General features: G+C 54.4%; 1 protein-coding gene across 9 annotated transcripts in view; it reads left to right on the top strand.

Annotated features, from left to right (window-relative positions):
- NOL4L (nucleolar protein 4 like) overlaps nucleotides 1-25098 on the top strand; it is a 63238-nt gene that overhangs the window by 27319 nt on the left and 10821 nt on the right. For 6 of the 9 annotated variants that reach the window (XM_086853105.1, XM_086853107.1, XM_086853109.1 and 3 more), the window contains one exon: nucleotides 15230-15371. In XM_086853105.1, the coding sequence (XP_086709231.1) occupies nucleotides 15230-15371 (142 nt within the window). Of the gene's footprint in view, nucleotides 1-9119; nucleotides 9265-9510; nucleotides 9712-15229; nucleotides 15372-25098 lie in introns of those variants that run through there. The other 3 variants (XR_015277070.1, XM_086853111.1, XM_086853110.1) reach the window with 3 other exon arrangements.

Genomic DNA, 25098 nt, shown 5'->3' with positions numbered 1-25098 from the left:
TGGAGGACAAAATGGCATCTGGTGGGAAGCACTTCTGTGTCTCAGAGTTTTTTCCTTTGCATTTGTTTGACACCTGAGTGAGTTTCAGGATTGGTTTCAGGTTTTGGAAAGTGAAAGGCTGATGTGCCAGGTTTTGTGCTCATGATGGCAGTAGAATTGTGGACAATTTGGGGGGCAGCTGGGCTGAACTGGATTGGGCTGAATGGGGCTGTGGGTGTGGAGTGGATGGATGTGCTCCTTTGTGCCACCTGATTGCTACTTTGGGACCACTTCAACATGTTCCAGCCACCTTTGTGTTGTGCAGTTTGCTGGGTTTTGGTGCAGCTCCTGGCAGAGTGGCGTTGGTGTGGCAGACCCTGCAATCTTGTTCTTCACCAAGGTCAGGGACTCAGGGGCCATGAAAGCTGCCTGTGCTTTTCAGCATTTAAGGTGGTTGTTTCAAGTTAAGTTTGCTGCATACAGAGGACTGAGTAGTTTGACTTGTCACCATTTATACATTTTCAAACAGTTCCTCTTGGCTCTGAAGATGCTTGAAGGAAATGTGTGCTGCAGGCTTAAACTCCTGTACCCAATTTATACAGGTGGCAAACTGGCCTTGCAGTTTGATCTTACTCTCAGGATAGCACACGACCCAGAAGTTGGGAGGCTTCAGTAGTGGATCTTGAGTTTTTGAGCTGCCTACTTAGGGATGCTTGTTTTGAGAACTTCGGTTGGTAATTTAGAGTTTATAGCCTGAATTTTGGTGCATCAGTTTGCACTGGAACTGTCACTAGATCGATATAACGTGCTGCTAACATGAATACTCCTGAAGCTTGCAGGGATTGGAATAGAAGCGTATGTCATGTGGGAACAAAAAGGGACCAGCTGAGGCAACCAGCAGTTGTTGGTTTAGATCATAAATCAAATGGTTTGATGTTATTCCCTGCCTCTAAAGTTTTCCTTCTCCTGTGCTCCTGTCATTACACTGCAGCGCAGCTTTCGAAGCTTTTCAAGCCATAGCAGCCAAGGGAAAAACCTGTTTGGAAGAAGTAAAATTTGCTGTTCACTGTGCTACTGAAACTGATTCCTGAGAGCAAAGTAAAAAAAAAGATCAGTCCTATTGCTCAGACTTCTGAAGCATTGAAATTTTCCATCATGACAAAAGTCTGGAGAGGATTCAGATGGTTGGATCTATTGGGGAGAATCCAGCAGGATTTGAGTGCAGTCCCCTCTGCATGTCCCTCCCATGGGACATTTCACAGCTTTCCCTGGGGACTCAAAAGTATTATTTAGGTTGAGAAGATCTTCAGGACCACTGAGTCCAACCATTCCCCCCAGAATTGCCAAGCCCACCACTAAACCATGTCCCCAAGTGCCACATTGACTTGGCTTAAATCCCTCCATGGATGGTGGGCAGCCTGTTCCAGGGTTGGATGACCCCTTCGGTGAAGAAATTTTTCCTAATGTCCAATCTAAACCTCCCCTGGTGCAACTTGAATGAAAAGTGCCACACTCAAGTAGCTGTGGCTGGACCTGGAGCTGCTAATGCTGAGGCTACATGAAGAAAATGTGTGTAATAATACCAATAACAGGGGTCAGTTCCCTCCACAGGCATTCCCCTGCTAATTTTATTATTCATACTTTGCACTGGAAAGAAAAGAGTGCCATCCTTTTTTCCTGGAGGATCCTGGCAGTCTGTGGAACACAGGCTGTGTGACACAGGCTGCTGCTCTCCCTTCCCCAGGGTTAGGGTTAGGGTTGCACAGTTCAGGTATTGCACCCTTTGGAGTTCCAAGTGTTTGCCAACTGAAAGAGCCCTCTAAAGACAGCAGAACTAATTCTGACTTTTATGCAAATGCAAAACAGGCAGGAAAAATAATTAAAATTTGCACTATGCAGATATCCCCTGCAAGGGTTTTATCTACCAGCATATCCAGGCTGCTCTTGCTGAGCACTGCCATTGTGCCACTTTGCTGCCTTCCTCTCACTAACATTTGATGGTGTTAATAGAAATAAATTAAGCAATGGACTCGTGTTTCCCTTGGCTTTGGCCAAAAGCAATTATTTGTATGCAGCAGCACCAGGAGAAACTCGCTTCATTCAGGGTAACAATGAGTGAATTTATGCCAAAGTGGCCTTTTAACTTCATTATTCAGGGAAAAAAAAAAAAAAAAGTGTGTGTAAGTATAATCTATTAGTGCTGCTAAGCACATCAGTATTAGGGAACCAGTGTCTCCAGAAGGAAGCACAGCCAGAAGAACCTTAAAGAAAGCATTTTATCCCTGCTTAGGGACAAAAAACTGTCAGAGGAGAAGCTCTTTACGTGGTTGCTCACAAAATTAAGAGTTCACACAGAATATATTTCTATATATTTTTTGGAGTCAGAACATCTGTTCTGGGACAGTGGAAAACAGCAGAGGCTTGTGTTGTTTATACAGGGTTCAGTAGGACATGCAGGTTCTTCTGGGGTAAAATCTTCCTTTATCCCCATTTTTTTACCAGTTCTCACATGTGTGAAAAATCAGGCCCCTTACTCTTTCCAGAGAGCTGAATTAGCCCCATTTCATGGTATCTACCAAGGCATTAAGGCATCTCTGAACTGCTGACCATCCCAATCTAGCAGCAAAAAGGAATGAATAGAAGATATTTGATATTTATCTATAATGATCCTTCCACCTCATTTTCAAATGCTAAATATTAGCATTTTTAAATGATTGGTTATTTTATTGCAGTCATTTTTCAGACAATCTTTTCTGTGTTACTGGACCTCAGCCTTGCATTTATTTTTTATGCCGCTGTTGGGCAGGGTTTCCACTGGTGATGGGAGGAATAGACAGATTTTCAGAGGACAAATCCCAGCACTGAAATGCCAAGCTCTCTCTCTCTGCTCTGGAGTTGTTGCTGCTACCTTGGCAGAAACAGTCCAGGGCCGAGTAACCAGGTTTAAATGATACAGAAATGTTTTCAAAGATTGCTTCAGTGGCTGCTGGCAGAAGGTCACGCAATCAGTGAATGGCAGGAGCTGCTCTTGGATGGGAAATAAGAAGAGTGTTTTTCTTGTTGCTATGGCTTTGCTGCACTGACTTGTAAGTGTTTGAGAGGGACAGAGCCTTGTCCTGCACCATCACACATCCCATCCATCCAGTAATTTCCCTGTGAGCCTGGAGTGTGCGATGGTGCGTGGATGAGAGGTGGTTTTCAGAGCACTATTTCAAGCAATGTTTTAGCTCAGACAGCTGGATAATCCTAGAAGGGGGGTGCAGGGGCTTAAATCCCACCGATGTACATGGAGTTGGTCTTGTCTGGTGCTGGTGAGGATCAAGCCTCTGCAGGATTTGAGAGCTCACAGAGCCTCATGACCAGGGGTTGGTTTGCAGTGTGAATTCCTCCTCCTTTTTCCCTGGTCTACCCATTACTGTGCTTGCTCACTTCATTGTCTTAGAGGCTCTGAGAGGAGCTGAGATGCATTTTCCTCTGGCAGCTCACTCGCTTCCTTCTGCTTTGGAAGCATCCCATCCAGTCCTGGGGGTGCAGAAGGCAGGGAGGGGAGCCTGCAGCCACAGAGGAGTGCACACTGGATTTTTATTTTCAGTCTGTAAATTCAGTAGTGAGAATTGCAGACATCTCATTCCACATAGTTCAGAGATCAGGAGCAAATTCGGCAGAGTTGGCAGCTGCTGGGCGAGCCCTGGGATTTGGATTTTAGCTGAGTTTTTCGTGAAGGCATCCTGAAGAAACGCTGTGTGTTCACAGAGGTGAGGAAGGCAGAAGCAGGCAGTACTTGAAAGGAAGTGGGATGATGCGTTTGCATCACATGAGGATGATAAGGTACTTCCCAGTCCATTAAAGAGGGTGTTAAACATCTCCGGGAATAAATACCTCTAGATCAACTTGACTTGAGCTCCAGATAGCTCTTATCAGGAGGCTTCGTCTTAGCTTGGGAAGATTTTTGTTTCCTGCTGCCAATTTTTAAGTCTTTTTTGAGCACGAGAGAAGTTCCCTAAACGCACCCTTAGGCACAGAAGGGACCAGTGGCCGTAGGCACAGGGACACACTGAGTCAGAAACAGATTTCCTCGCTGCTCGGCTGCACAGCCCTCTAGTGGGGACAGAGCTGCTGCCGCCGGGAGCCGGCTTTGCCTGGAAAACTTCAGATCTGTTCTTAACGACACACTTAGTCCAGGAAAAGCCAGGTCCAGCTGTCACACCAGGGTTCTTTACTGGCAAAGATGCTTTAGCAAAACTTTCATCCTTTGCCTAACATCCATGAGATGCAGGAGGTCAGATGACCGATCCATTTAGCCTGGTTTCACCCTGGTGTGAATGGGTTGCTTTCAGTGAAGGGCAACTCATTTTTGTTACCAGGAATTAACTCTGGCATTCCCAGCTAGTAAAAATCGGGAGCTTTTATTTCCCGCTGTGTGGATCTGTCGGTACTTTTCCCAGTGTGCCAGGTGAGCTCTGTTTGTTCAGTATGACGTGTGCTGCAAGCAAACAGTGTGAGACCGACATGGGCTGGCTGGGGTCGGTCCTGCCACTGTAATTCTTGTCTTCCAGTGAGAAGTGATGCCAAGGCTCTGACTCTTTGCTGTTTTGGGGCTAATCATGCTGTTTTCTATAAGAAAAGAAGTGGCACTGCCTGTTTCTAGTGGTGCTGGGGACAATTCATCCCCCTGAACTACTCAGGTGTATTTAGTTGCTGCGTGTGACAGCTCCAGTCTGTTCTGTCCCTTCCCCACTCTCTCTTCACTTCCCTATGGTGTTTTGCAGCTCAGCTAAGGTCCTGGAGAAGTAGCTGGGGGATGTTTAGAAGTTTCTCTGGCTCTTGGTGGAGCTGTGGTTGTCATGCAGATCCACCCATGGGAAATTGGGACTGATCACTCTCCACCACACACACCTATCCTGGTGCCTGTTATCTGGTCTCAGAAGCCTGCTAGCAGCCAAGCTGCATGAGCTTGTGTCTTGGAATACTGAATAAGCAGGGCCAGAAGACACACTACCTCTCTTTAATTCCTCATTTCTTCCCAGTTACATTCCCTGTTTGGTAAGGAGAGCTGCTGTCCAATCCTTTGTGTGTTAACCAGCATCAGAGGCAGCTGTTCCCAGTAGAACTGGAAACAAGGTTTTGATTCAGGGCCTGTAAAGTGGGGCTGGGAAATATTTCCAGGGGAAAAAGTAAAGATGTCAACCTCAGAGAGATGAAAAATCACTATTGCAACATCTGTGGAGTAGTCTCACGGATCCAGTTGGATCTGTCCTGTTCCTGTGGAAAGCTGTGCATGGTGGGCTGTTCTGCATCATCTCAAAGCTCAGGTGCTGACGTGCTGTACACTGACTTTGATCAAGTCACACAAATGGCTGTTTCTTAATTGCCTTCTCCCTTTAAAAAGGGGATAATACCTTAGAGAGACTTCTGAGGTCTTGCTCACTAATAAAGCTCTTCAAGAGCTTGGATGGCAACTACTTTGAGAGCGCAAACTGTTATTAATGATTTCCGTTATTACAGAAGATGAAGCTGTGTGGTTCAGCTTTTTAACCTTGAATTGTGTGCTTGCTTTTGTTTCCGCTGCTGTTCAACCTGCGCGGGCAGGTTTGCACCTTGTCTGCTTGTACACGCCCCTCAGACCCACACCAGTTCTGTGTGCACAGAAGCAGCTGAGGAGTCAGTTTTACTCACAAGGATGGATTCTGAATCGTGTGGAATGCTTGAGAATGGCCAAAAATGGGTTTAGTGGGGGTTTTGTTTATGGTTACTCCATTCTGATTTGGGGAGCCAAGAGATAAGCTGTGAGGGTTGTCCTCACTGTATAGAGCAGCGCAGACATCACTACTGGGGCTGTGGATTTGGGCAGTGGAAAGGAATCTTAGGGGATATTTGGCTGTCAGGGACCTATCTCTTCAAACACCCATTCTCTGTACTCCAGAAGAAGAAAATTCTATCCACAGAAACAACTCCTTTTCTGCTCTTGTATTTGGCAGTGACTGGTGTACCCTGTGAAGTACGGAGCTGTATTTCCTTTCCTTCTCTTGGTCTTGGCTCCTGAGAGAAAAAGCCCCTTTTATTCATGCCCATGCCAGATGCTAACTACTGCTACTTCTCAGGATGAAGTGAAAATACAGCCCTCCATCCATGAAGAACCTGATCTATAATGAAGTTTCCCAAATCTTTACCCTCCTTTTTTTCCCCTGTCTCTGTTCTGGATGGCAGATAAGGTACAGTGTGGATAAAAGCTGTGTCTGCCCCTCATGCCAATGCCTTCCTCCAGTCCCTCCTGCCCATTTCCTTCCTGGCTTCGCCCCTGAGAGAATTGCATTTCACTGCTTATTCCTCAGCAGAGTTTGATGGTCACAGAGGACCCAATGCAGGAGGTCCCGTTTGTTATTTAACCTACTTTTCAGAGGCACAAGAACATCAAGTGACTCGCACAAGGTCGTCCATGAGTCAGTGACTCCCCTGGCGTGATGGCCAGAGCCTGCAGTCCCTGCTCCCACCACTAGATCCCCGTGCCCACAATCCACAGCACCACAACCATTCAATTAAGCTCCTGCAGCGCCTTAAATGTCGTGTATTCCTGGGTTTGACAGCAGTCCTAGTATTCTTGTGGAGCCTTGCCTTAGGAAATGACAATAGATGAGGTCAGGTCATCGTTAGCGATGCCCTTGGAAGCATCGCTGCCTGGTGCTCGGGCAGGCTCTGTGGTGTGGGTGCTGTCACAGCTGGGACATGGCTCTTCCCAGGACCTGCAGCTTGGCTCTGGTGGCATCCTGCAGGACCCTGATGGACCAACACAGTCAGACAGGGAGCCCCAGGCTCTTTGCATGGGCAGATCTGTGTCCATGTGAGGGGGCAGGCAGGTACCAGAGGTAATGAACACATTGTGAAGAGAGAGGGAAGGAAGTGACTTATAAATAATAGATTTGATGTATATTATATATGTGATATAGTAACAGCAGCACTGGTTTGTTATGGTGTGCGTTTTTTTAATGTGTAATCTCATAAGGCACTTACCCCTGTTACTGACAACTCGATAAATTATTATTACCAATTCTATATCTAATTGCCAGTTATTTCCCCCTAGGCAATTTGAATCCGAAAAATACCCGCTAGAAAGGCTCTTGGTGGGCTGTTTCCCAGAGCTTCCCGGGTTGTTTCTGGAGGCAGCCCCTCTTCCGCTGGTGAGCCCCACTTCTGCCAGCCTCGTGACCCCATGCGCTGGCACAAACAATTGCATTTCTGTCGGGCTCATGACCCCACTTGTAACAGTGGTGACCCCCCTTGGGGTCAGGACCCCTCTCCTGCGCGGGGAACAGCTCCTGCCCAGCAACTCTTGCTGAATGACTCTTCCTCCCTCGCTCCCCGTGTGGACCCGGCTGTTCCACACTAAGTTTGCCGATGTGAAATTTAGGTTAATCCATTTCCAAAGTGGATTAAGCTAACCCACACAAAGGCACTTAGTATAAAATAAGAGTGTCCACATGGTGAGGCAGCATGGAATAGTGACTGTGCTTCAAACTCACATCCTGGCCAGTTTGTGTCCTCTGCAAGCTCAACAAACAGAGGGGCAGGCACTTCAGTCCCAGGGGATGTGCTCTTCCAAATGGCTTTAAGCCGGTCTAGCTTGAAGCCAAAGGAAGTGCAAGGAGTAAACAAAGCCCAGCAATGGGAAGGGGTTAAAGCCCGCTCCGCTGAGGTTCTCTGCAAGGCTCCTGTTCACCTTAAATGGTCAGGATTTTATTTTAGCTTCAGGGAGGAGCAGCAGCCATGGAGCTGGAAGGGAGTGCAGAGAAGGCCCTGTGGCTGGGGGCTCACAGCCCACTGTCCTCACAGCCATGCGCTTCCTGCAGAAGACCCCCAGGGCTCCCACTCTTGCCTTTCAACCTCTGGCTCCACAATCAGCCTGGTGGAGATGGAAATGTAGTACTGAGTGATGCCCATTTTCACCTCTGGCCTCAGATCTTCCTGAGACACCCTCTTCCCTTGCCGCTTTCCTGGCAGTGAGGTGGTTAATGCTGGAACAGATAACATCATAATTGGACATCCGCACTAACAAGCCATAAACCCAAACCTGGCAGTTCCCATGCTGGCTCTGGCACCATTTCTGGTACCAGCCTATTGCAGGCTCCACACTGAACTGCTACACTTGGTTTATTTCATAAATCATTTCCTTTGTAACCATTAAATAGTGAAACGTGAAGTGGGATGGGGAGGGGGATGTTACAATGCTGGTGCCCATCACTGTGGTGGGGATCTCCATCCCATCATGGTGATCCCAAACTAAGACAGAAGTCATTGACCCGCTGCCCTCGGAGCCCAGCCTGAGAGCAGGTACCACCCTGGGGGATGCCGGGACCCCCAGCGCTGCCCTGCCAGGGCTGGGGTGCAGAATCCCCATCTTCCCGGGGATGTGGCAGCCGGTGCCCTGCCCAGAGCTGTGCTGGGCAAGCCGGTGGTTTCCCAACAGCCCTGCTCCAGCGTTCAGAGGCTGCGGCGGTGGGTGATGGTGCTGCTGGAAGCGCGGGGTCCTCCTGCTCCCGCGGAGTGAGGGAGAATCATCGGGAACAAAAGGATTCGGCTCCGCGGCACCCACCGCGCGGGGAAGGGGCTGCGGGACCCACGGCGCCCGGGGCTCGCTGCAGGGGCCCCGCACTTGCACCCGCGCACGGGCGGACCCAGGGACGGAGCTCCCGGGGCCGCACCGAGCCGGGCGGGCAGAGGGTCCCCGGGCCGGGCCGTGACGGGCGGCAGACCCGGGTGCCGTGCCCGAGAGGAGGGTCCCCGGATCGCCTGCAGCCCCCCGGGCCGTGCGGAGCGGAGGATGCCCGGGAGGGTATCGGCCCTCCCGGCCGATCCGAACCGATCCGTACCGTGCCCCGGCCGCGCATTCTCGCGCTCTCCAGCAGGCGCCCGGCCCTGGACATTGTCTCCTCCCGGGGAAGGGCCCTCCCGGCCCTCCACAATGTGCTCTTCCAGGCGCGGCTCCGCGCCCCCCGCCGCGCCCGGCCCGGTGCGCCCGCCCCCCGCGGCCCCGCTCCCCTTCCCCCGCCGCCCCCGCCCCCTCCGCCCGCGGCCGGGCCCCGCTCGCCCCCCTCCGCCTCCCCGGCCCCCCCCCCCGGGAGCCGGGAGTGACGCGCTCCGCAGCGCCGGCCCCTCTCCCCGGGCAGCAGCTGGCTGTCAGCCTCTCCGGAGCGCCGCCAGCCCGGGCCCCCTCCCTCCGTCCCTCCGCCCCGCGCTCCCCGCCGCGCCGCCGGGCTGGCGCAGGCCGGCAGGCCCCGGGCTCCGCTCCAGGTAGGCGCCCGCCCGCGGGGGGCTCCGGTACCGGCCCCGGGGCGGCGGGCGGGGGGGGATGCGCGGGGGCTCCACGCGGCCGCGGCGTTGCGGGGCTGGGGAGGAAGGGGGGGCACCGGCGGGCGGGGCGGGGCGGGGCGGGGGGGGGGCGGTGGCCGCGGGGCCCGGCCCCAACTCCGGGGGGAGCGGCCGCCCCGCGGCCCCGGGAAGTTGCGGGTCGCCCGCCCGGCTGCCCGGCGGCGGGGGGGGGAGGGCGGCGCGTCCTTCCCCGCGCCCGGCGCGGCTCCCCCGCGCCCGGAAGAGCACAAAAGCGCCGAAGAAAGTGGGAGGAGGCGGCGGCGGGAGCGCTCCGTCCCCGGCCATCCCCGGGCACCGGCCCCTCGCTGCCATCACCACCAGCCCCGGCCCCGGGCGGGGATTGTGCTGGAAATAGCCGCCTCCCTGGAGGTAAAGCCCTACTTACGTGTCAATCCTCGCCGCACGCTGAGCCCCGCACACGCGCGGGCAGGGCTCCATCGCGGGAGTATCTATTTACCTGCGGGCGGGGGTAGGACGGGCACGGGGACTCTCTCTCGGCGCCTCGCACCTCGCTGCTGCGGGGACACACGCGTGGGAGCCGCGTCCCACCGCGGTCCCGTGGCCGTCGGGGAGGGTGGGGACACGGGGACCCCCGGCCGCTCAGCCCACAGCGCTGCTCCTCTTGGCCACCGCCTCCGAAACCGCGTCCGTCCCCCCCCGACATTCGCTTCCCGGTGCTGGGGGAAGAGCAAAGTGCCCTTTCACACCGCGCGGTTATCAGGCACCGTCCCCACCTCGCATGGAAAAGCAAACGCCTGTGAGCAAGTTCAGGTGCGGGGGAGGCAGGTGCGGGGCTCCAGGGTGGTGGTGGGAGTCGTGCAGCCCGGTCCCCCCTGCCCCGCGTTCAGCACCTCCCCGCTGAACAGCAGGAACGGGGCAGCGGCTCCGGGAAGGGGCTGCGGGGCCGCCCCCCGCCCTGGCAAGCTCCCGGTGCCTCGGGGCTGTGGGAATGCTCGGGGGGTTCCCAGAAGAAGAGCTCTTAGAGAAGGGGGAGGGGGAGAAGGGGATGAGCTTCCCTTCCTCTTCCATTTGCCGTTTGCCGTTAAAATTAACTGTTTTGCCTATTTACGGGAACTAAGAAATTACTCGGGTTTTGCTGGGTCCCGTAGAAATCAGCAGAAATCGCGGTAAATAAGGACGTAAATGACCTGACAAAGAGCGCCGGGGATGTTCTCTTTGGTGTGAGAATTGTACACACGAGTAGGCAGCGCAGTCACAGCTCACCGCCGCCACAGCCCGCGTACACCCGTGTGCTGTGAGCCTTCTCGGCGCTTTGGAGCGATGACCACCACAGTATTTGTGGCTGCAGTACCAATCTTTGACCCGGAGTGTTTTATCTTCCATTAGCAAGCCTTTCTCTGCGCTGAACTGGTTAAGTTAGGGTCAAATCTGGTTCAATACCTTCTTGGCATGCTCAGAGGGCTGGGTTTAAACAGTGGCTGAGACGGAGATGAGGCTGCCTTCCTGCGAGCCTTCCCTGTGCGCCGCTGCCGGGGGTCAGGGTGCGAGGAGCTCTGCCCTGGCCAGGTTTGGCAGGTCTGGGGGCTGCCTGTGCCGGGCAGGTCGTGCACGGCACCGGCGTGGCAGTGGAGCAGCTCTGGGGGCTGGCAGTCACGCGTTGCCTTTTGTTGATTCTAAAAACACGGCTGGTTCTGGTGGGAAGCTGAGCGTGGCTGTGTGCTGGGGAGGTTGCACGGCACACAGCCTCGGTTCCTGCTCCGCGGAAGGAAATCCCATCGGGATAGTAGGCTGTGGCGTGAAAGGACATGCTTTAAAATAAAAGGACTTAAAGAGAGAAAATAAACCGTCCTGAGACTCGGAGCTTGGAATATTAAACGTGAGGCACAGCATGTAAATGACTGGAGAGAGATTGCAAGGCAGTCCCCAAGAAACTGAGCCTGGCTGTAAAATAAGCAGGTTACCGATAGTCTTGCATATATTTACGAGGTTATAAGAGTAGCTTCCCCCCCTGCCCTGCTCCAGCCCGTGCTGTGGGAGGTTGTTCTCCAGGAGGAAGAGCTTTGGTGAAGAAACATTGTCAGGCAATTACAGCCTTGCAGTCCGGAGGGCTTGATTAGGTTCCTGGGTCTGCCAGCGACTCGCTGTGTTCTTGGACCAGCCAGGGTGGCTGTCAGTACCGGGGATTTCCAGCTTTATAATACGAGGAGTAGTTTCCTAACTCTCAGTGAAGTTGGGAAGCTCAGCGGACGCTTGCAGGCACAGTGCTTGAAGATCGTGAATGGAAAGTGGGACAGAAATGTGGAGTGTGAGTTCTGCACATGTGAGTGTCTGCCTCTGCTGGGTAGAAAATATTGGCTGTGAATGTCTGTAGAGCAGCTGTGAATGTTGGACTGTAGATAAGGAGAGAAGCAAGGATTTTGTTTTCCAAACCCTGAGTGGTGCCGGGAGCCCTGCTCAAATGTTTGGGTGTGCCCTATGTGTGCAGCAGCAGCAGGATCCGACTTCCCCTTGCAGAGAGGAGCTCTGCTGCCTGACCCTTGATCGCTCAGTCCCTTGAACATTGGAAACAAAGCGATGGGACTTTACTGCGGGGTGAGGAGATCTCTCTGGAGAGCTGGGAAAGGCAGGAAGGAGGAGGGCAGCAGCAACAGTGCTGGGGTTCAGTGTTTGGCTCTGGGCTGGCTGCTTGGGGCGCCACTGACACTTCCATCTGTGCCACGAGTGGCGTGGAACTGGGGAAAAGGCAGCAGGTCCTGAGACAGGCACTGGTAATGGATTGCATTCTGTTTTCTAATGAAAGTTTCATTTGAAGTTTGTTTACAGGAAAGAAGAAATTAGCAGAGGGAATTCTCCTGAGAACCCAGAGAGGAAAAAGAATGAGCTGCCTGACTTGCAAGCCAAAAGAGGGTGGAAGGGTAGATTAGATTTACCGTATTGCTCCGAGTCGTGGCTGTTGCTGCTGTTGAGAAACGCTTCCTTGTTTGGCTGGATGGGGAGCCCACTGCAAGGCTCAGCCTTCAGCCAGGTTACAGGCATCCAGGGAGATCCAGAGCTCCCACCCAGCCAGAAATTTTGATCCTGCTCTGGTGGCCTGTGCTTTGAGGCTGGATTTGTGCTGTGCTGCTGTCCCTCTGCTCCTGGGCTGTGGCTGGGCAGCTAGTGCTCTGGACGCTGCTGCTGGGGCCTCCTGTCCCTGGGATTGTCCCTGGTATGAGGAGGCAGTGCCAGCAGTTCATGGGCAGCACTTGGAGGTCACAGTGTTCAGCTTTCAGTCTCCAAGGAGTGTCCTGAGGCAGGAGTTTGCTGGTGGCCTCTGGTGTCCCTACACGCAGTGAGGAATGCAGCCAAGGGCTAGTGCAGGATGCCAGAGCTGGAGTGATGGGGATGGCCAGAGCCACACTTGAGGCTGGGGCTTTTCTCTTTCTTTAGTAAAGAGACACAAAGGTGTGAAGAGTTCTTGGGGCACTGTGGTGTGGGCAGAGCCGGGTGGCTGCCCAGACCCAGCAGGCAGCGGATGCTTTCTCCACAGTTCCCACTGCCAGGAAGGGTTCTCCTGCTGCCACCTGCACATTTGGCTTTGTGTTCTGTTGGGGTGGGCTGTGCAGTGGGAGCTGTGAGATGCCGGGAAGTTCATCCTGTTGGCATTTTGGCCAAGGGTATTAGTGCTGGAAAGCAGAAAGCTCTGTCTGGAAAGCAGGGGGTAACTTTCTGGACTGGTGAACGTGTGACAGCCTTGTTTAACTTGAGTCATTTATAGCTTATCAGTTTCTGGTTTGATAGCCAGAGTATTTCTAATAATAGGCAAATGTTATTGCACCTCGAGAGAATTGTACACATTTATAAAGCACTTTATATCGCATGTGCATGCGAGGCATCCTTCGTGTCACTACTTCTCCCCCATGTGTGAGTGCATGGAGAGCATGATGCCTCCTGGGTTGTGGTTTGGGTGCTGAGGCTGGATGTCCTCTGCAGCTGAGCCTGAACAACCTGAAAACATCGTGGGTCGCTCCCTGGGCTCCTCCTCCTCCTCACCGGACAGGTGAGAGACTGTGGGCAGCAAGGACCTTGGCATTTGCATTTGTCTCTTAAGCCTGACAGTAATCTTGAGTAAGCCTTGTGAAGAAGGCCAGATATTAGGGTGGCTGCCTCCCTGCAAATGCTTACAATAAAGAGACTATTTATAGTTTGCAACAGGGAGACCTTTGCAGTTCTGTTCCTGTACGTACAAGATGGAGTTTCTGGAGAGGCAGGATTGCTTTGTGGCTGGTGTGGCAGTGGAGCTGTGCTGAGCCAGGGACACTGTGCCTGTCCCTACCTTCTGCCCTCCTCCTCAGCTCCACCTGGGCACAGGGGGGCTGCTCAGGGACACCTGGTGGGTCTGGGGTCAGGGTGTCCCTGTGCAGGGCATGCATGGGGCTGCCGAGCCCTGTCCATCTGTCCATCAGTCTGTCCCTTGGTGCATGCAGGGTTTCACAAGCCATAAATTCCAGGAAACTCCCCGGGAGGCACATGGAGGGAGCGGGCTGGGGGCGGCACGAGCCCTGAGCCAGCAGATGTGTCTGCAGGGACGAAGCGCTGGGAGGAAAAGCACAAACCTGTCTTTAAAGACATTTGTTTGTTCACAATAAAAACTATCAGCCAGCGGCAGCCAGACAGGGCTGTTTTTATGAGGAGCAGGCGTAGGTTGGAGGGGTGCTGCCAATTACTGCTTACACGGAAAGGGAGCGGGGATTGTATTTTATCTCAGGACCAGGGGGAGGGTAAAAAAAATAAGAGCAGAGAGGTTTACAAGCCTTTGAAATGTTTCAATCAAAGGAAAGCAGAGTTGAAAGCGGTTCTGGAAACATTTTCGGTGTTCCCCTGCACCCCAGGGCGGTCTGTGCCCCTGGCTTTGGGAGGGGAGCAGGGAGAGGAAGGCAGATAAAGGGATCACCAGCAGGACCGTGTCCATACAGGAGCACGTATCTGCTTCCTCCCAAGCTTTGCATTGGGAGAGTTCAGCCTGGGGAGGTCCCGCAGCCCCTCCTCTCATTCAGGATCTCAGTGCTGCCTTTATGATGATGGTTTTGAAATCCTGTGGCTGACCTTTCCGGCACTGGAAGCGATCCAAGGGCTGTGTCTCAAAGTACTGTAAAGGTTAGTGAGAAGGGAGAGAGGGAGAGAGAAAATGTCCTTTGAGCTGCAGAAGTGGGAGAGAGGAATGTCATCTATGCCATCGTCGGGGAGCAGGCAGCTGGCTGGGGTCCCTGGCCTGAGCTGAGGTGTCCTTGCCTCATTGGGGACCTCACTCCCCCAGCCCCTTCCCAAGGTGTATGCTGTCATTTTTGATCAGGGTACAGAGGCAATATCCCTCTGGAGAGGTCTGGAGGAGCCTCCTCTGCAGCATCAGGCAGTGCACACCTGTGGGGATCAATACCTGTGTCCATATATGCCCGAGAAGCTGCTCCTGCTGCTGCCAGTCCTCTGGTGATTCCTCATGTAGCAGATGATTTGATCTCAGAAAAGTCCGAGTTGTTTTATGGAGCCATTTCTTGCCTGTCCTCAGCTCCCCCATGCCGCTGCCTCGCCGGGAGCACGCTGGGGTGGATGGAGATTAAAGGGTAAACTCCAGGGCTCAGCCATCCGCTCCTACAGGATGTGAGCTCTTTCTAATTGTCCTCAATTAGAGACAGTGCCATTGCTCAGGCAAGTCTTCAGGCAGGAAGCAGAGCCCTGGTCCCCGCTGGGGCAGCCACCTCGCCCTGCACAGGGAAGGGCTGCTTGCAGTGGCCTTGGGAAGCCCAAGGGGCCAGCAAGGCTTCTCAGGGCGGGGAACAGGAGCTGCCCACCCAATTGTTTTTAGGAAGGAGTGTGGTGAGATGTTAAAGCCAGAGAAAGGAAGAAAGGAAATAGCTCCCTGAGTTAACCCTTTCCTGCTTGCCTCCAGGATGAGACGTCGGTGAGCAGCGAGGACTTTGATATGAACGACTCCACATGGATCTCAGCTGACCAGCACCTGAACTCCAGCCTGAGCCCCAGCCAGGACGAGAGCATGCGCAGCCCACAGAACCTGCACGGCCATGAGGATGGTGAGTGCCCCGGCAGGTGGGAAGAGCCCCACGCCTCTGCCACAGGATGTTTTTGTGACTTATTAAACATTAACTAGTCCTTTCTGATCAGGTGTCCCACCTGTGGGATGGATTTCATATCAGCTCAGAGCTGGCTTCTAGTCCTTCCAATTTAGCCTCTGGGTTCCTGCTCAGCCAGGGACCTGTCCAGCTTGGAGCTGATGGTCCTTCTGCCTGGAGCTGTCTCCCAGCTCCTCCAGAAAGAGGTCACTAAATCCCCTTCTAAGGGGAGGACTTATTTCCCCAAGTTCTCTTCCCAAGTGATGAGGAGAGCACTCTTAGTTCTGAACACAGGGAGGGTGCCAAGGCTTTGCAGCACAGTCACAGGTTTCTGCGTTTGGAAAGCTGCACCTTTGACAGGTCTTGCATCCCCCAGGCAAGAAATTGTGAATAATCTGCAGCAGCCACAGTGATGTTGTGTGGGGTGAACGTGGGTGTCTCCTCCCTCAGGGCAGGCGGTTGGAAGGGCTGAAAGCAGCACACATGGGCTGGGTGGGAGGAAGAGTTTTGTGAAGAGAGGTGGTGTGTTGCGTCTGTGAAACATGCAAGCTTAAAATAGGAAAAAAAAAAATAAAAGAGCAAGTAAATAAGTGGTAGAAGTACGAGTTCAGGTCAGAGTTCGTTACCGTGATGCTTGGGAGGATTTGGTGGTTGGACTGTTACCGGCTTCTGCTCAAGAGGTTGAATCCCTTATTGTCCCAGCCTGGCTGCTGCTGGGAGTGCAGGAAGGAGCAGAGGAATCTGAGGAATAACTGAGATTGGGTTCATCCTGCTTTAAGAAAAGGGACTGGAAAACCACCCCTAAGCAAAGAAAAAGCTTTTGTGCTGGCAGGTCTCCCTGGCGTGGCTTTTAGCTGGTGGTGTGGCCGGTGGCAGGGATGGTAGAGACAGAAGGGGAAACAGGGACACTGCTCTCTTCAGTCCAGTGACTTGTGGCATTTCAGTTTCCATTGCAAATCTGCAGTTTTGGGAAACTGCTGGTTTTCCCTAGCCAGCCCCTGCACCGGAGCCAGGCAGCCTTGGTGAGGATGTGAAACCTGAGTGCACGGCACTGCATCCCGGTGGTGGGATGGACACAGGCACTTCTGCTTGCCCAAGGGCCCCAGGGGGCTGTGTCTTGGCAAGAGGAAGAGTGTTTTGGTGGTGACACAATTGCTCCCATAGAAGCTTTTGGCTCTTGATTCTTCAGGACTAGGCTGCAGCCTCCACCCCAACAAGCCCAGCCTCTTGTCCCTGTGGCCTGACTGGGTCTCTCTGTACCCCCTGAACTTTGCCATTCTCCCACTGGGACTTAGCCCTCACCACTGAATTCCCAAGTCTCATTTACAATCTAGAATGACACAGTTTTGATCTCTTTGCTGAACACTGTTATTCAAAAGGACAGTAATTTAATAAGGGACTCACGTATTTAGGCAAATCAAGATGTTCTCACTAAATCTAAATCCTCCTTCTCTCTGCGCCCTCTTAGGAATTGCTTCCAATTTTTCATGCCCTGTGGTTTTCCTTCAGAAGCAGGTGTCCTCTTTGGGGCTCTTCTTGGCTCCTTTAATTTCTTTTGTAAGGTTCAGTGATGAGAAATAAAGCAGAAATAGTCCCGTAGGAATGCAAGTGTTCCTGGTGTCAGCATCAGCTGAACTGGGTAGACTTTGTGAAGTCTAGAAGATCAGAAGTGATGGTGTCAAAAAAATAAGCAAGCCAAGCTCAGGGTGACAAATGAGACCCATACAAAAAAAAACCAAAAAAAACCCCAGGAGTTGCAATTTTCACCAGGCTGTCACACTTCAGAAGCATTTTGTGGACTGAGGTTTTGTGCCTGTGGTGAATGCCCATGATCTGTATCAGAGCTCTAAATACAGACTAATGCTGCCTCAAGTCAGTCCCTCTGCCAAACCAATGCTCCCACCCAGGAATGGAGCACACACAAGAGCGGGAAGGGAAGAAGGACAATAGAGTAACCAAGGAGGGCAGTGGGTTATGGGAGGAGCATGGAGCAGAGAAGGAGCATGGAGCAGAGGAACATGTTGAGAGAGGAAAAGCAGATTACTGCTCTGGGGAAGGGAATGTGCACTATCAAGTGTCGACCACTCTTCTGTTTCCTCTTCTCTCAACCTATGAAAGTGCTTCTTTTTTTTGGAAACAAATGTGTTTTCCTGGTTCACATAAGCTTGCTAAGGCTGTGAAAAAAATGTGAGTAACCAGCCCACATAGCTGTGGAGCCTCCTTGGAGCCCAGTTGGCCAAGCTGCTGGTGCAGTGTGCCTGCACTGGGGCAGCCCAAATACTCCCAAGCTGGAAGTTTGTCCACATCTCCTGTGCTCAGTTGTCCCCTGTGCCCTGCAGGCGTCCTGCAGAGCTCCAGACAGTGCTAAAGTGAGCCCCACATATCCCCTGCAGCCAGGCTGGGCTCAACTCCGGGCATCCTGGCACTGCAGAGGGGTCTGGTTGCACACTACGTCCTTCAGCTGGGAGCTTGTTCAGGACTGGATACTCTCTGCCTTCAGGAAAACCTTTTGAGTTACTAAATTGGTCCTGCCTGCTGCTGTTTGACAGGTGTGATGCTTGGAGTGTGTCTTCAGTGAAAGGCTTGCTAAAGTATAAAGTTTTAATGAAGAGTTGCCTAGTAGGAGAGCAGTATCGTCTGACACGCTTGTTAAAAAAGTCTTGTTTAAAGGACCAAAGCACCAGCTCCAGGTCTTTTCAAGGCCTGAGAGGGGCAAGTGGCATAGAGTTGTTGAAACCCAGAGAGGCGGGAGAGCAGGGAATTGTCATCCCATGCTTTGATAAACAGGTACCTACTAAACCATCAGAGGCCTTTGTCCTGGTGCCCAGAAGCCTTGGCCCAATACAGCGTGCTGGTGTCAGCCCTGAAACTGCAGGGAGAGCAAGACACACCTAAAGACTTGGCTGGGTCATGGACAGAGCAGGCTCTGTCAGGAGAGTGGGGGTTCCTGCTGGCTCAGTGGGCACACGGTGGGGCCTGGGACACACCGGCCAGCCCTGAGCAGTGACACTGAACACGCACACTCGCTCCTTCCATTTTCCTTTGTTACTCATCCTGCGGGCCCCAGCACGGAAAACGTGAAGCTCCCACAACATCCCTTCCCAGTCGGATGTTGCTCACAGCGTACGTGCCCGCAGGAAGCCGCCGGCTGCCCAAAGCAACAGCAACATCAACACAAACTCCGCTGCTGAAGCGGAGCTATTGTGCCGGACATCCTGGAGGGACACATCTGTGGGAGCCAGTGCACACAGGGAGCAAAGGGACCCCGAATGCTGTGCTGTCCCGCTGTCTGGGCCTATCTCCATTCCTGAAGGCATCCCATGCCCAGTCCCAGCTGAGTGCAGGGCCCAGGCCCTGGCACTGTCTTGTTGTGGCAGTTTGAGCTGGGCTCTGTCCATCTGCAGAGCCTGTCTGCTTCTGCAGGTGGGCACCACGTTACAAATCTCTCAGTTTGGTTTGGTGTGTGGAGTTGAGCGGGGTATCCCACCAGAGGGGTGCTGGGTATTCCACCCCAGACCTGCTGTGACTTTCTGGTGAGTACAGCACCCTTGAAAGTAAAGCAGGAGTCAGACCCCAAACCTCAGTGTGTGACATGGCAAAGTGCTTGAATTCCTGCAGAAGAGCCTCTGCCTTGCCCACTAACAGGATGCACCTTGCCTTGTCCCTGGCTGTACACATCCTGCTCCACTGCCCAGGAGCAGCACTCAGCCCATGGGCAGGGCTTGCTGCTCCTCAGCCTCTTTTGAAGAGCAGGGAAAACTGCTGGGTGTGTGGTGTGCTTACTCTGTGTGAGGGACATGGGTTTGCTTCATGGCACCATGTTGGACTGATCCCTTTCTGCTGAGATCCCCACGTGCCGTCCTCACTTGACTGGCAGCTGAGTCTGTTCTGCCCGGAGCAGCAGTGGCTAATCCAGACCTTGGAGAAAGGACTTTCTTAACCTACTTAACTGTGAAGGCACACGATTCTTGGGGGCATCCCTTGAGGCAGCTGGTTGGGGAGGCTTCTGGGTGTGGGGGACATTCCTCAGTAGTGCTACAAGGAGGGACCTCAAGGACATGTGGGCAAGCATTATTTCCAGATTCCAAGTCCCAGAGGCTTGTAAGGCATGTCACTCTGGAAACCTTGCCCTGGGATGTCAGGGATGGCATAGAGCTGTCCCAAGCACTGCAGTCTCTCCGCTGGTATGGCACATATCCCACAGCTCTGGGTCACACTGCTGGCACTTGATGAGATGCCCACGATGTGCTGCTCATCACCATCTGCCCTGAACCACCAGTCTAGCAGAGCTTTCAGGGGAGGAGCAGCCTCTTGCCGTGTGCTGATCAAAAGCCAGGCTCCATCCCCAAGCGATGTCCCACTCCACAGTTGCACTTCTGACAGCTGGCACCTGACTGTGGGGCAGTGGTGCCCACCTTACAGGGTCATTGCTGCAGCATTGGGTGTCACACAGCTCCCAGGGCTTTCCTCAGCCAGCCTAGCCCTGCTCCAGGTGAATACAAACACCCTCAGTAAGCCAGAGCCCAGCAGACCATAGGCAGCTGGCCAGTGCAGGAGATGGCCTGTGAGCCCCAAGACACTTGCTTAGCCCAGGCTGTAAAATTCCCACTTCCCAGGGTTTCCAGGGTTTCTTGCACCAGTGTTGAATTTTGGCCCCCATAAAGCCTTATCTTTAAACAAGACTAGGACCAGCAGCCAGGCCTTACTACAGCTAGACACGACCTTATTTCGTTTTCATTAGGGATATATTTCCTCTTTCTCCAGGGTGTCCCCATGTTGTGCTGGCTCCACAGCAGGAGTCGACAGACGTGTCCCTGCCTCGCCTGAGCGGTCTGGGCTGGTGACTCCATTCCTGTCACCTCTTCAGGGGCACATCTGCTCCTCCCGAGCAAAGGCCCTGGCCTGTGATAAACACCCTCCTTTCAGTGTCCTTTGAAAGTTGTCCTTCCCTGCTGCCAGGCTGGGAAGTGCAGCAGGGACATTGTGAAGCTGTGGTGGTTTTCCCAGCCTGGTACATTGAGCTTGGCTCCAGCTCTCTCATGTCTGGTGCAGTTGCTGCCGAGTCAGTCAGTTCATCCTGCTGGTGCACAGACCAGAATTTTGGGGGTCTCTTCCTTAATCTGGAGCAGAGAGGATCACCAGGCTATGGACAGCCAGCACCACTGTGCCCCTCCCTTCCACCCCAAACTGAGTACCCCCAGCCAGAGGGGTGAGTGGGGACAGCAGGGTGAGCCCCACAGTGCTAAAGGACAGTCCTTAAAGGATTGGAGGTGCACAGCAGGGTCTCTCTGGTGGTAGGTCTATGTTGGAAGTTCAGCATGAATCCAGCCCAAACCCACCAAACCCGTTTGTTTGGCATGGGGAGAGGCAGTGCCCAGGCAGCATGGGGCCAAGGCATGTCCCCTCCCTGCAGCAGGATCCGGGTGGCTGCCAGCAGCAGTGGCACAAGGAGAGGCTTGGTCTGTGCCACCTCCTTCCTCAGTGTGAGTAAGGGCCAGCTCCTGGCTCGAGCATTCCTTAAGCTGCAAGGTGGCTGGAGGAGCAGCAGTGGGAGGGAAAGGACAGTGTTTGGGAGGAGAAGGGAAAACAGAGGGACAGAGAGTGTTTGTGACAAGGCTGCTCTGTGCAGCGGGAGCTGACGAGCTTTGGTGCATGGGAAAATGTCCAGCACGGGGCTGGCGCGGTGAGATCCCGGTGCCGGAGGGAGCTGCTCCCTCGGGCTGGGCAGTGGAGCCGGGGGGAGACGGCACTGGGGGGCACCTTTCATGGCAGGGGACGGGGAGGCGGCCGCACAGCGCTGCCTTGTCCGGCGAAGCTCTCCCTGCAGACGCGCATTGTGTCCGGCCGTGCCAGATGTCTGGCTCGTCAAGGGCTCTGGTCGAGGCAGGGACCCAGGGAGGGAGTGTGGAGGGTGGACACTTTGTCTGGGACATAACGAGGTTTGCGTTAGCGAAGGAAGACAGGAAATAGAGCGTCTTAACTGGAACCTGGCCAGCCCCAGTGCACTGCGGCCCGCGGCCACGTTGCTTTTTTCTTTTTTGTGCATCTTGGAGGCAAACGCTGGGCAGGACCTGGAGAAAATGGGCTCCGTGCTCTGACTGCGTGAGCGGAGCAGAACCAGGGCCTCTTGCCACTCACCACCCAGTAGTGGGTGCAGGATCCCTGCGGTGCTGGTCCCTTGCCCCTAATGAGTGTGGCTCTAACACCCAGTAATGGCCCCCCCACAGGGCCCCCATTCCCACACAGTGTCTCTAATTTGTATTAAGTATCCCTTCCTCACAGGCTTTCCTCCTCCCCTCTTTCCCCCTTCTCGTCTCTTTTGTAAGTGAATAATTTATGGCACTTTTCATCTTCCTGGCTGTTGTTCCAGGCAGGCGGTGGTGGGATGCTCTGTGCCCTCCTGACGGCCACTCCCAGGCTGGGTGTGCAGCTCCATCCTTTTCCGGTGCCACGGCAGGCTGGAAATGGGACGGACCCACCCACGAGCTACAGGAACTCAGGTGTGGCAGAACCACTGCCATCACCCATGGAGTCAAAGCAGGCAGGGCAATGGTTGGTGGACCCATGACAGCCCATGGGGCACCAAATGTCACTGGTGGGACATCACATGGCGGTGACACCCACAACTGCCCAGGCAGGTGGGCAGCAGCTGAGGGAGGGCTGCCCCAAGGCCGGCCAGGAGTCCCATGGCAGCGGGATGTGGGCAGAGCCGGGTGGACCCTGGCCCACTGCATGGTGCGGGGCTGCGGCGAGGTTTCCGTGGGCCGCTGGCTCTTACATAAGCTCATTGTTTCCTGAGTCAAAAGAGGTTTTGTCTCCGCTCTGGAGATGTGACAGGAGGAGGAACAATTTGCCCCATTCATCTTTAACTCTGCTCTGGAGAGTGGTGCGGTGGCCTGCGCCGGCAGAGACGTTAAACCCAACCACTTCCCCGCCGTAAAATCTCTCAGGGAGCAGGTGTTGGAAATCGCCCCTTCCCCTCCTGATCTCCTCAAATCCAGCGCCACAGAAATCAAGGATAATCCAGCAGCCTCTTCAAAATGAAAACGCTGAGCCCTGATTAATTCATTTAATAAGTGACTGATCCCCTCCTCCCCCAGCACCGCGGCCCAAGAAGCCATTTTGCTTCTTGCTCTCCTGGGCTGATGCCGGGGCGATGCCGGGGCTGCAGCACAGGCACAAGGCTGCTCCCACACAGCCACCTCCACCAGCTTCACCACGTGTCTTGTCATGGTCTGGCCTCTGCAGAGGGGCCGAAGAGGGCAGCACTGCATGGACCTTGGGGCCTGCTGCCTCTCTTGGGCTCTCCAGCCTCACCAGTCTCTCCCTCACAGTGCCAGCGTCTGCTCCACCTCCATGCAGCCCAAGGAGCCCCAGCTCGAGGGGATTAAACAGGAGAACGAAATAGTCCCGTTTTCCAACCGAAAGATCAAACCGGTTAGAAGTGACATTGTTTTTGCAGTTCCATCTGCTTCAATTAGGGCACGGGGGTGGAGCAGGGGGGCTCCCAATTATCCTCATTAGAGGGGCTCCTCGTGCAGCCAAGCTCCAGCCGTGAGCAGGGAGCTCACCAGGCTCGTGCTGGTTGATAATGAATATATTCATGGCTGCACAGCCTGGCCTTGCTCGCCTGCTGCTGCTGGAGCCCTGCTCCTGACATGTGCTTTGGGCACTGCTGGGAGATGCAGAAAACTTCTCCAAGCTCTGGAGCTTGGTGGTTTTTGCCAGAATGGAGTGTAATCGACACAGCTCCACCACTGCTCAGAGTCCTGACACGGCTGCCAAAGCAACGCTGGAGCCTAAATCTGGTCCCAGCAGCCAAGGCAGGAGCGCTCCTGCTCCCGCTCCCCCAGGTCCCACTTGGCTGTGGGGTGCTCAGGAATGGCTGGGAGCTGGAGATACCCCAGTAAAACTGCCCAGGGAGCAGCCTCATCCCCATCCCTGTCCCATCCATCCCAACAAGGAGACTGCAGCTCCCTCCTGAGCTCATCTGCATTTTCAAGCTGGCTGAGGCCATTTCCACTCAGACCAAAGGACCCAGCAGTTTGAATTTGTGGTCATTTCTCTTCTCACAGTACTGAGATTAACCCACCACTTTGTATGTGGAGCTCATGGGACAGCATAATGTGTAAAAATGCAGAAATGAGAAAATATCTGTAGCTCATGGGTTTAAAAACATCATTATTTATGTACATCTGTCCTTGTATAAACTAAATTGTTGTTTTTGTAGGTGCTGGGCATTGATATTAGATTCCCATTTAATTTCCTTATCCCACCTGGCAGGTTCCTAGAGACATCTCCCTCTTTGTTTGTAATATCTTTTTCCTGTAGCTAACCCAGGGTTCGTAAATGCAGCAGCATCGGGTGGAAACCTGACATGCAGCTGCTGCTGTGTGTGTTTTGTGTGACACAAAAGAAAACCTGAGACGTGGAGGAATCGGGGCGGTCCAGGTGTCACCCCCAGGATCCTGTCCGGTGTCAGCAGCCAGCGCAGGACTGTCACTGCCTATGGGAAAGGGGGGCCAGAGCTGGGGGCTGTGAGGAGGCTGGAGGTGGATGGGCAAGGGCAGAGTGGGATGCCCAGGGTGGAGTGGGGGTACTCAAGGTAGATTAGGGATGTCTGGGATAGGTTGGGGATGCTCAGGGCACCTGCACATTCTTCTCCCAGGTGACGCCTCTCTTGGTGCCCTTGCCTGGCAGGGATTTTGTGCCGTGGGGGGGCTCCTAGCCCTGCTGGTGCAGGCAGCCATGCCAGGGGCTGCCAAGGAGCTGAGGGAGGAGGTCCCCACCATCATCCTGGCCACGGCGCCGATTGGCCCAGCGCTGTTGCTGTGGCTGTGCCCGGGCCGATGGCAGGGCCTGGCCTACAGCTCGTGCCTCCGTGCATGGGAATAATTCTCCTTAATCCTTCCGAGAGGCATCGCTGGATGAGACTGGAGCCTCCCTCTGGGAGCCCCATCTCCCCTGGCGCAGAGAACAGTGCTGGGGGAGGGACAGCCGCCATCCTGGGCAGGGAGGCCTCTGTGCCCCCGGCCACCTGCCCGCTCCTGCTGGGGCCACAGCCAAGCCAGCATTGCTCCTGCACCCATGCTGAGGGACAGCAAAGCCCTGGGAGGCTCAGCACCAGACCAGTGCCCTGGGCCAGGAGGGGTGTGGGGGCAGGATGTGGCCATGCCCCCAACATCCTGCCCCTCCAGATGCAGCAGGAACCTGTGGACGTGGTCTGGGATGCAGCCGCCCACTGCAGCGCCAGCGTTGCAAACACTGGGACAGGAGACCAGAGCTCCTTTTGGGGAGGTGGCTTGGGAGGGTGCCCTTGGATAAGTGCTGGCTGCTGAGCCCCTCTGGAGCCCCGCACTCCCTGGCACGGAGAGCTGGGACCAAGGGCTTTTGGCAGGACCCAGCCCCGTGGTGGGGCGGGTGACGCCTGCCACCGGCCCGGTGCACCCGGCACATAAACACCACCCCGGGGATTAGGTCAGCTCTGGTCATCGCTCAGACGAATAAGTGGATCAGCACAAGGGAAAGGAGGGGGAGGGAGCTCTGCCGAGCAGGGAGCTCCAGTAGGGACCTTTTAATTTAGGGGCTTGTGGGGCCAGGAGCTGCCTTGGCGCAGGCGCGAGGCTGGGCAGCGAGCGTTGCCGCCCGTGGCGGGGTGACTGGGGACACGCGGCAGCAGCCCCGGCCG

The sequence above is a fragment of the Cyanistes caeruleus genome, chromosome 16 (assembly GCF_971803275.1).
Source record: "Cyanistes caeruleus chromosome 16, bCyaCae1.hap1.1, whole genome shotgun sequence".
Lineage (NCBI taxonomy): Eukaryota > Metazoa > Chordata > Aves > Passeriformes > Paridae > Cyanistes > Cyanistes caeruleus.
The sequence above is the reverse complement of the archived record's forward strand: the minus strand, read 5'-3'. Positions and strand labels throughout refer to the sequence as shown.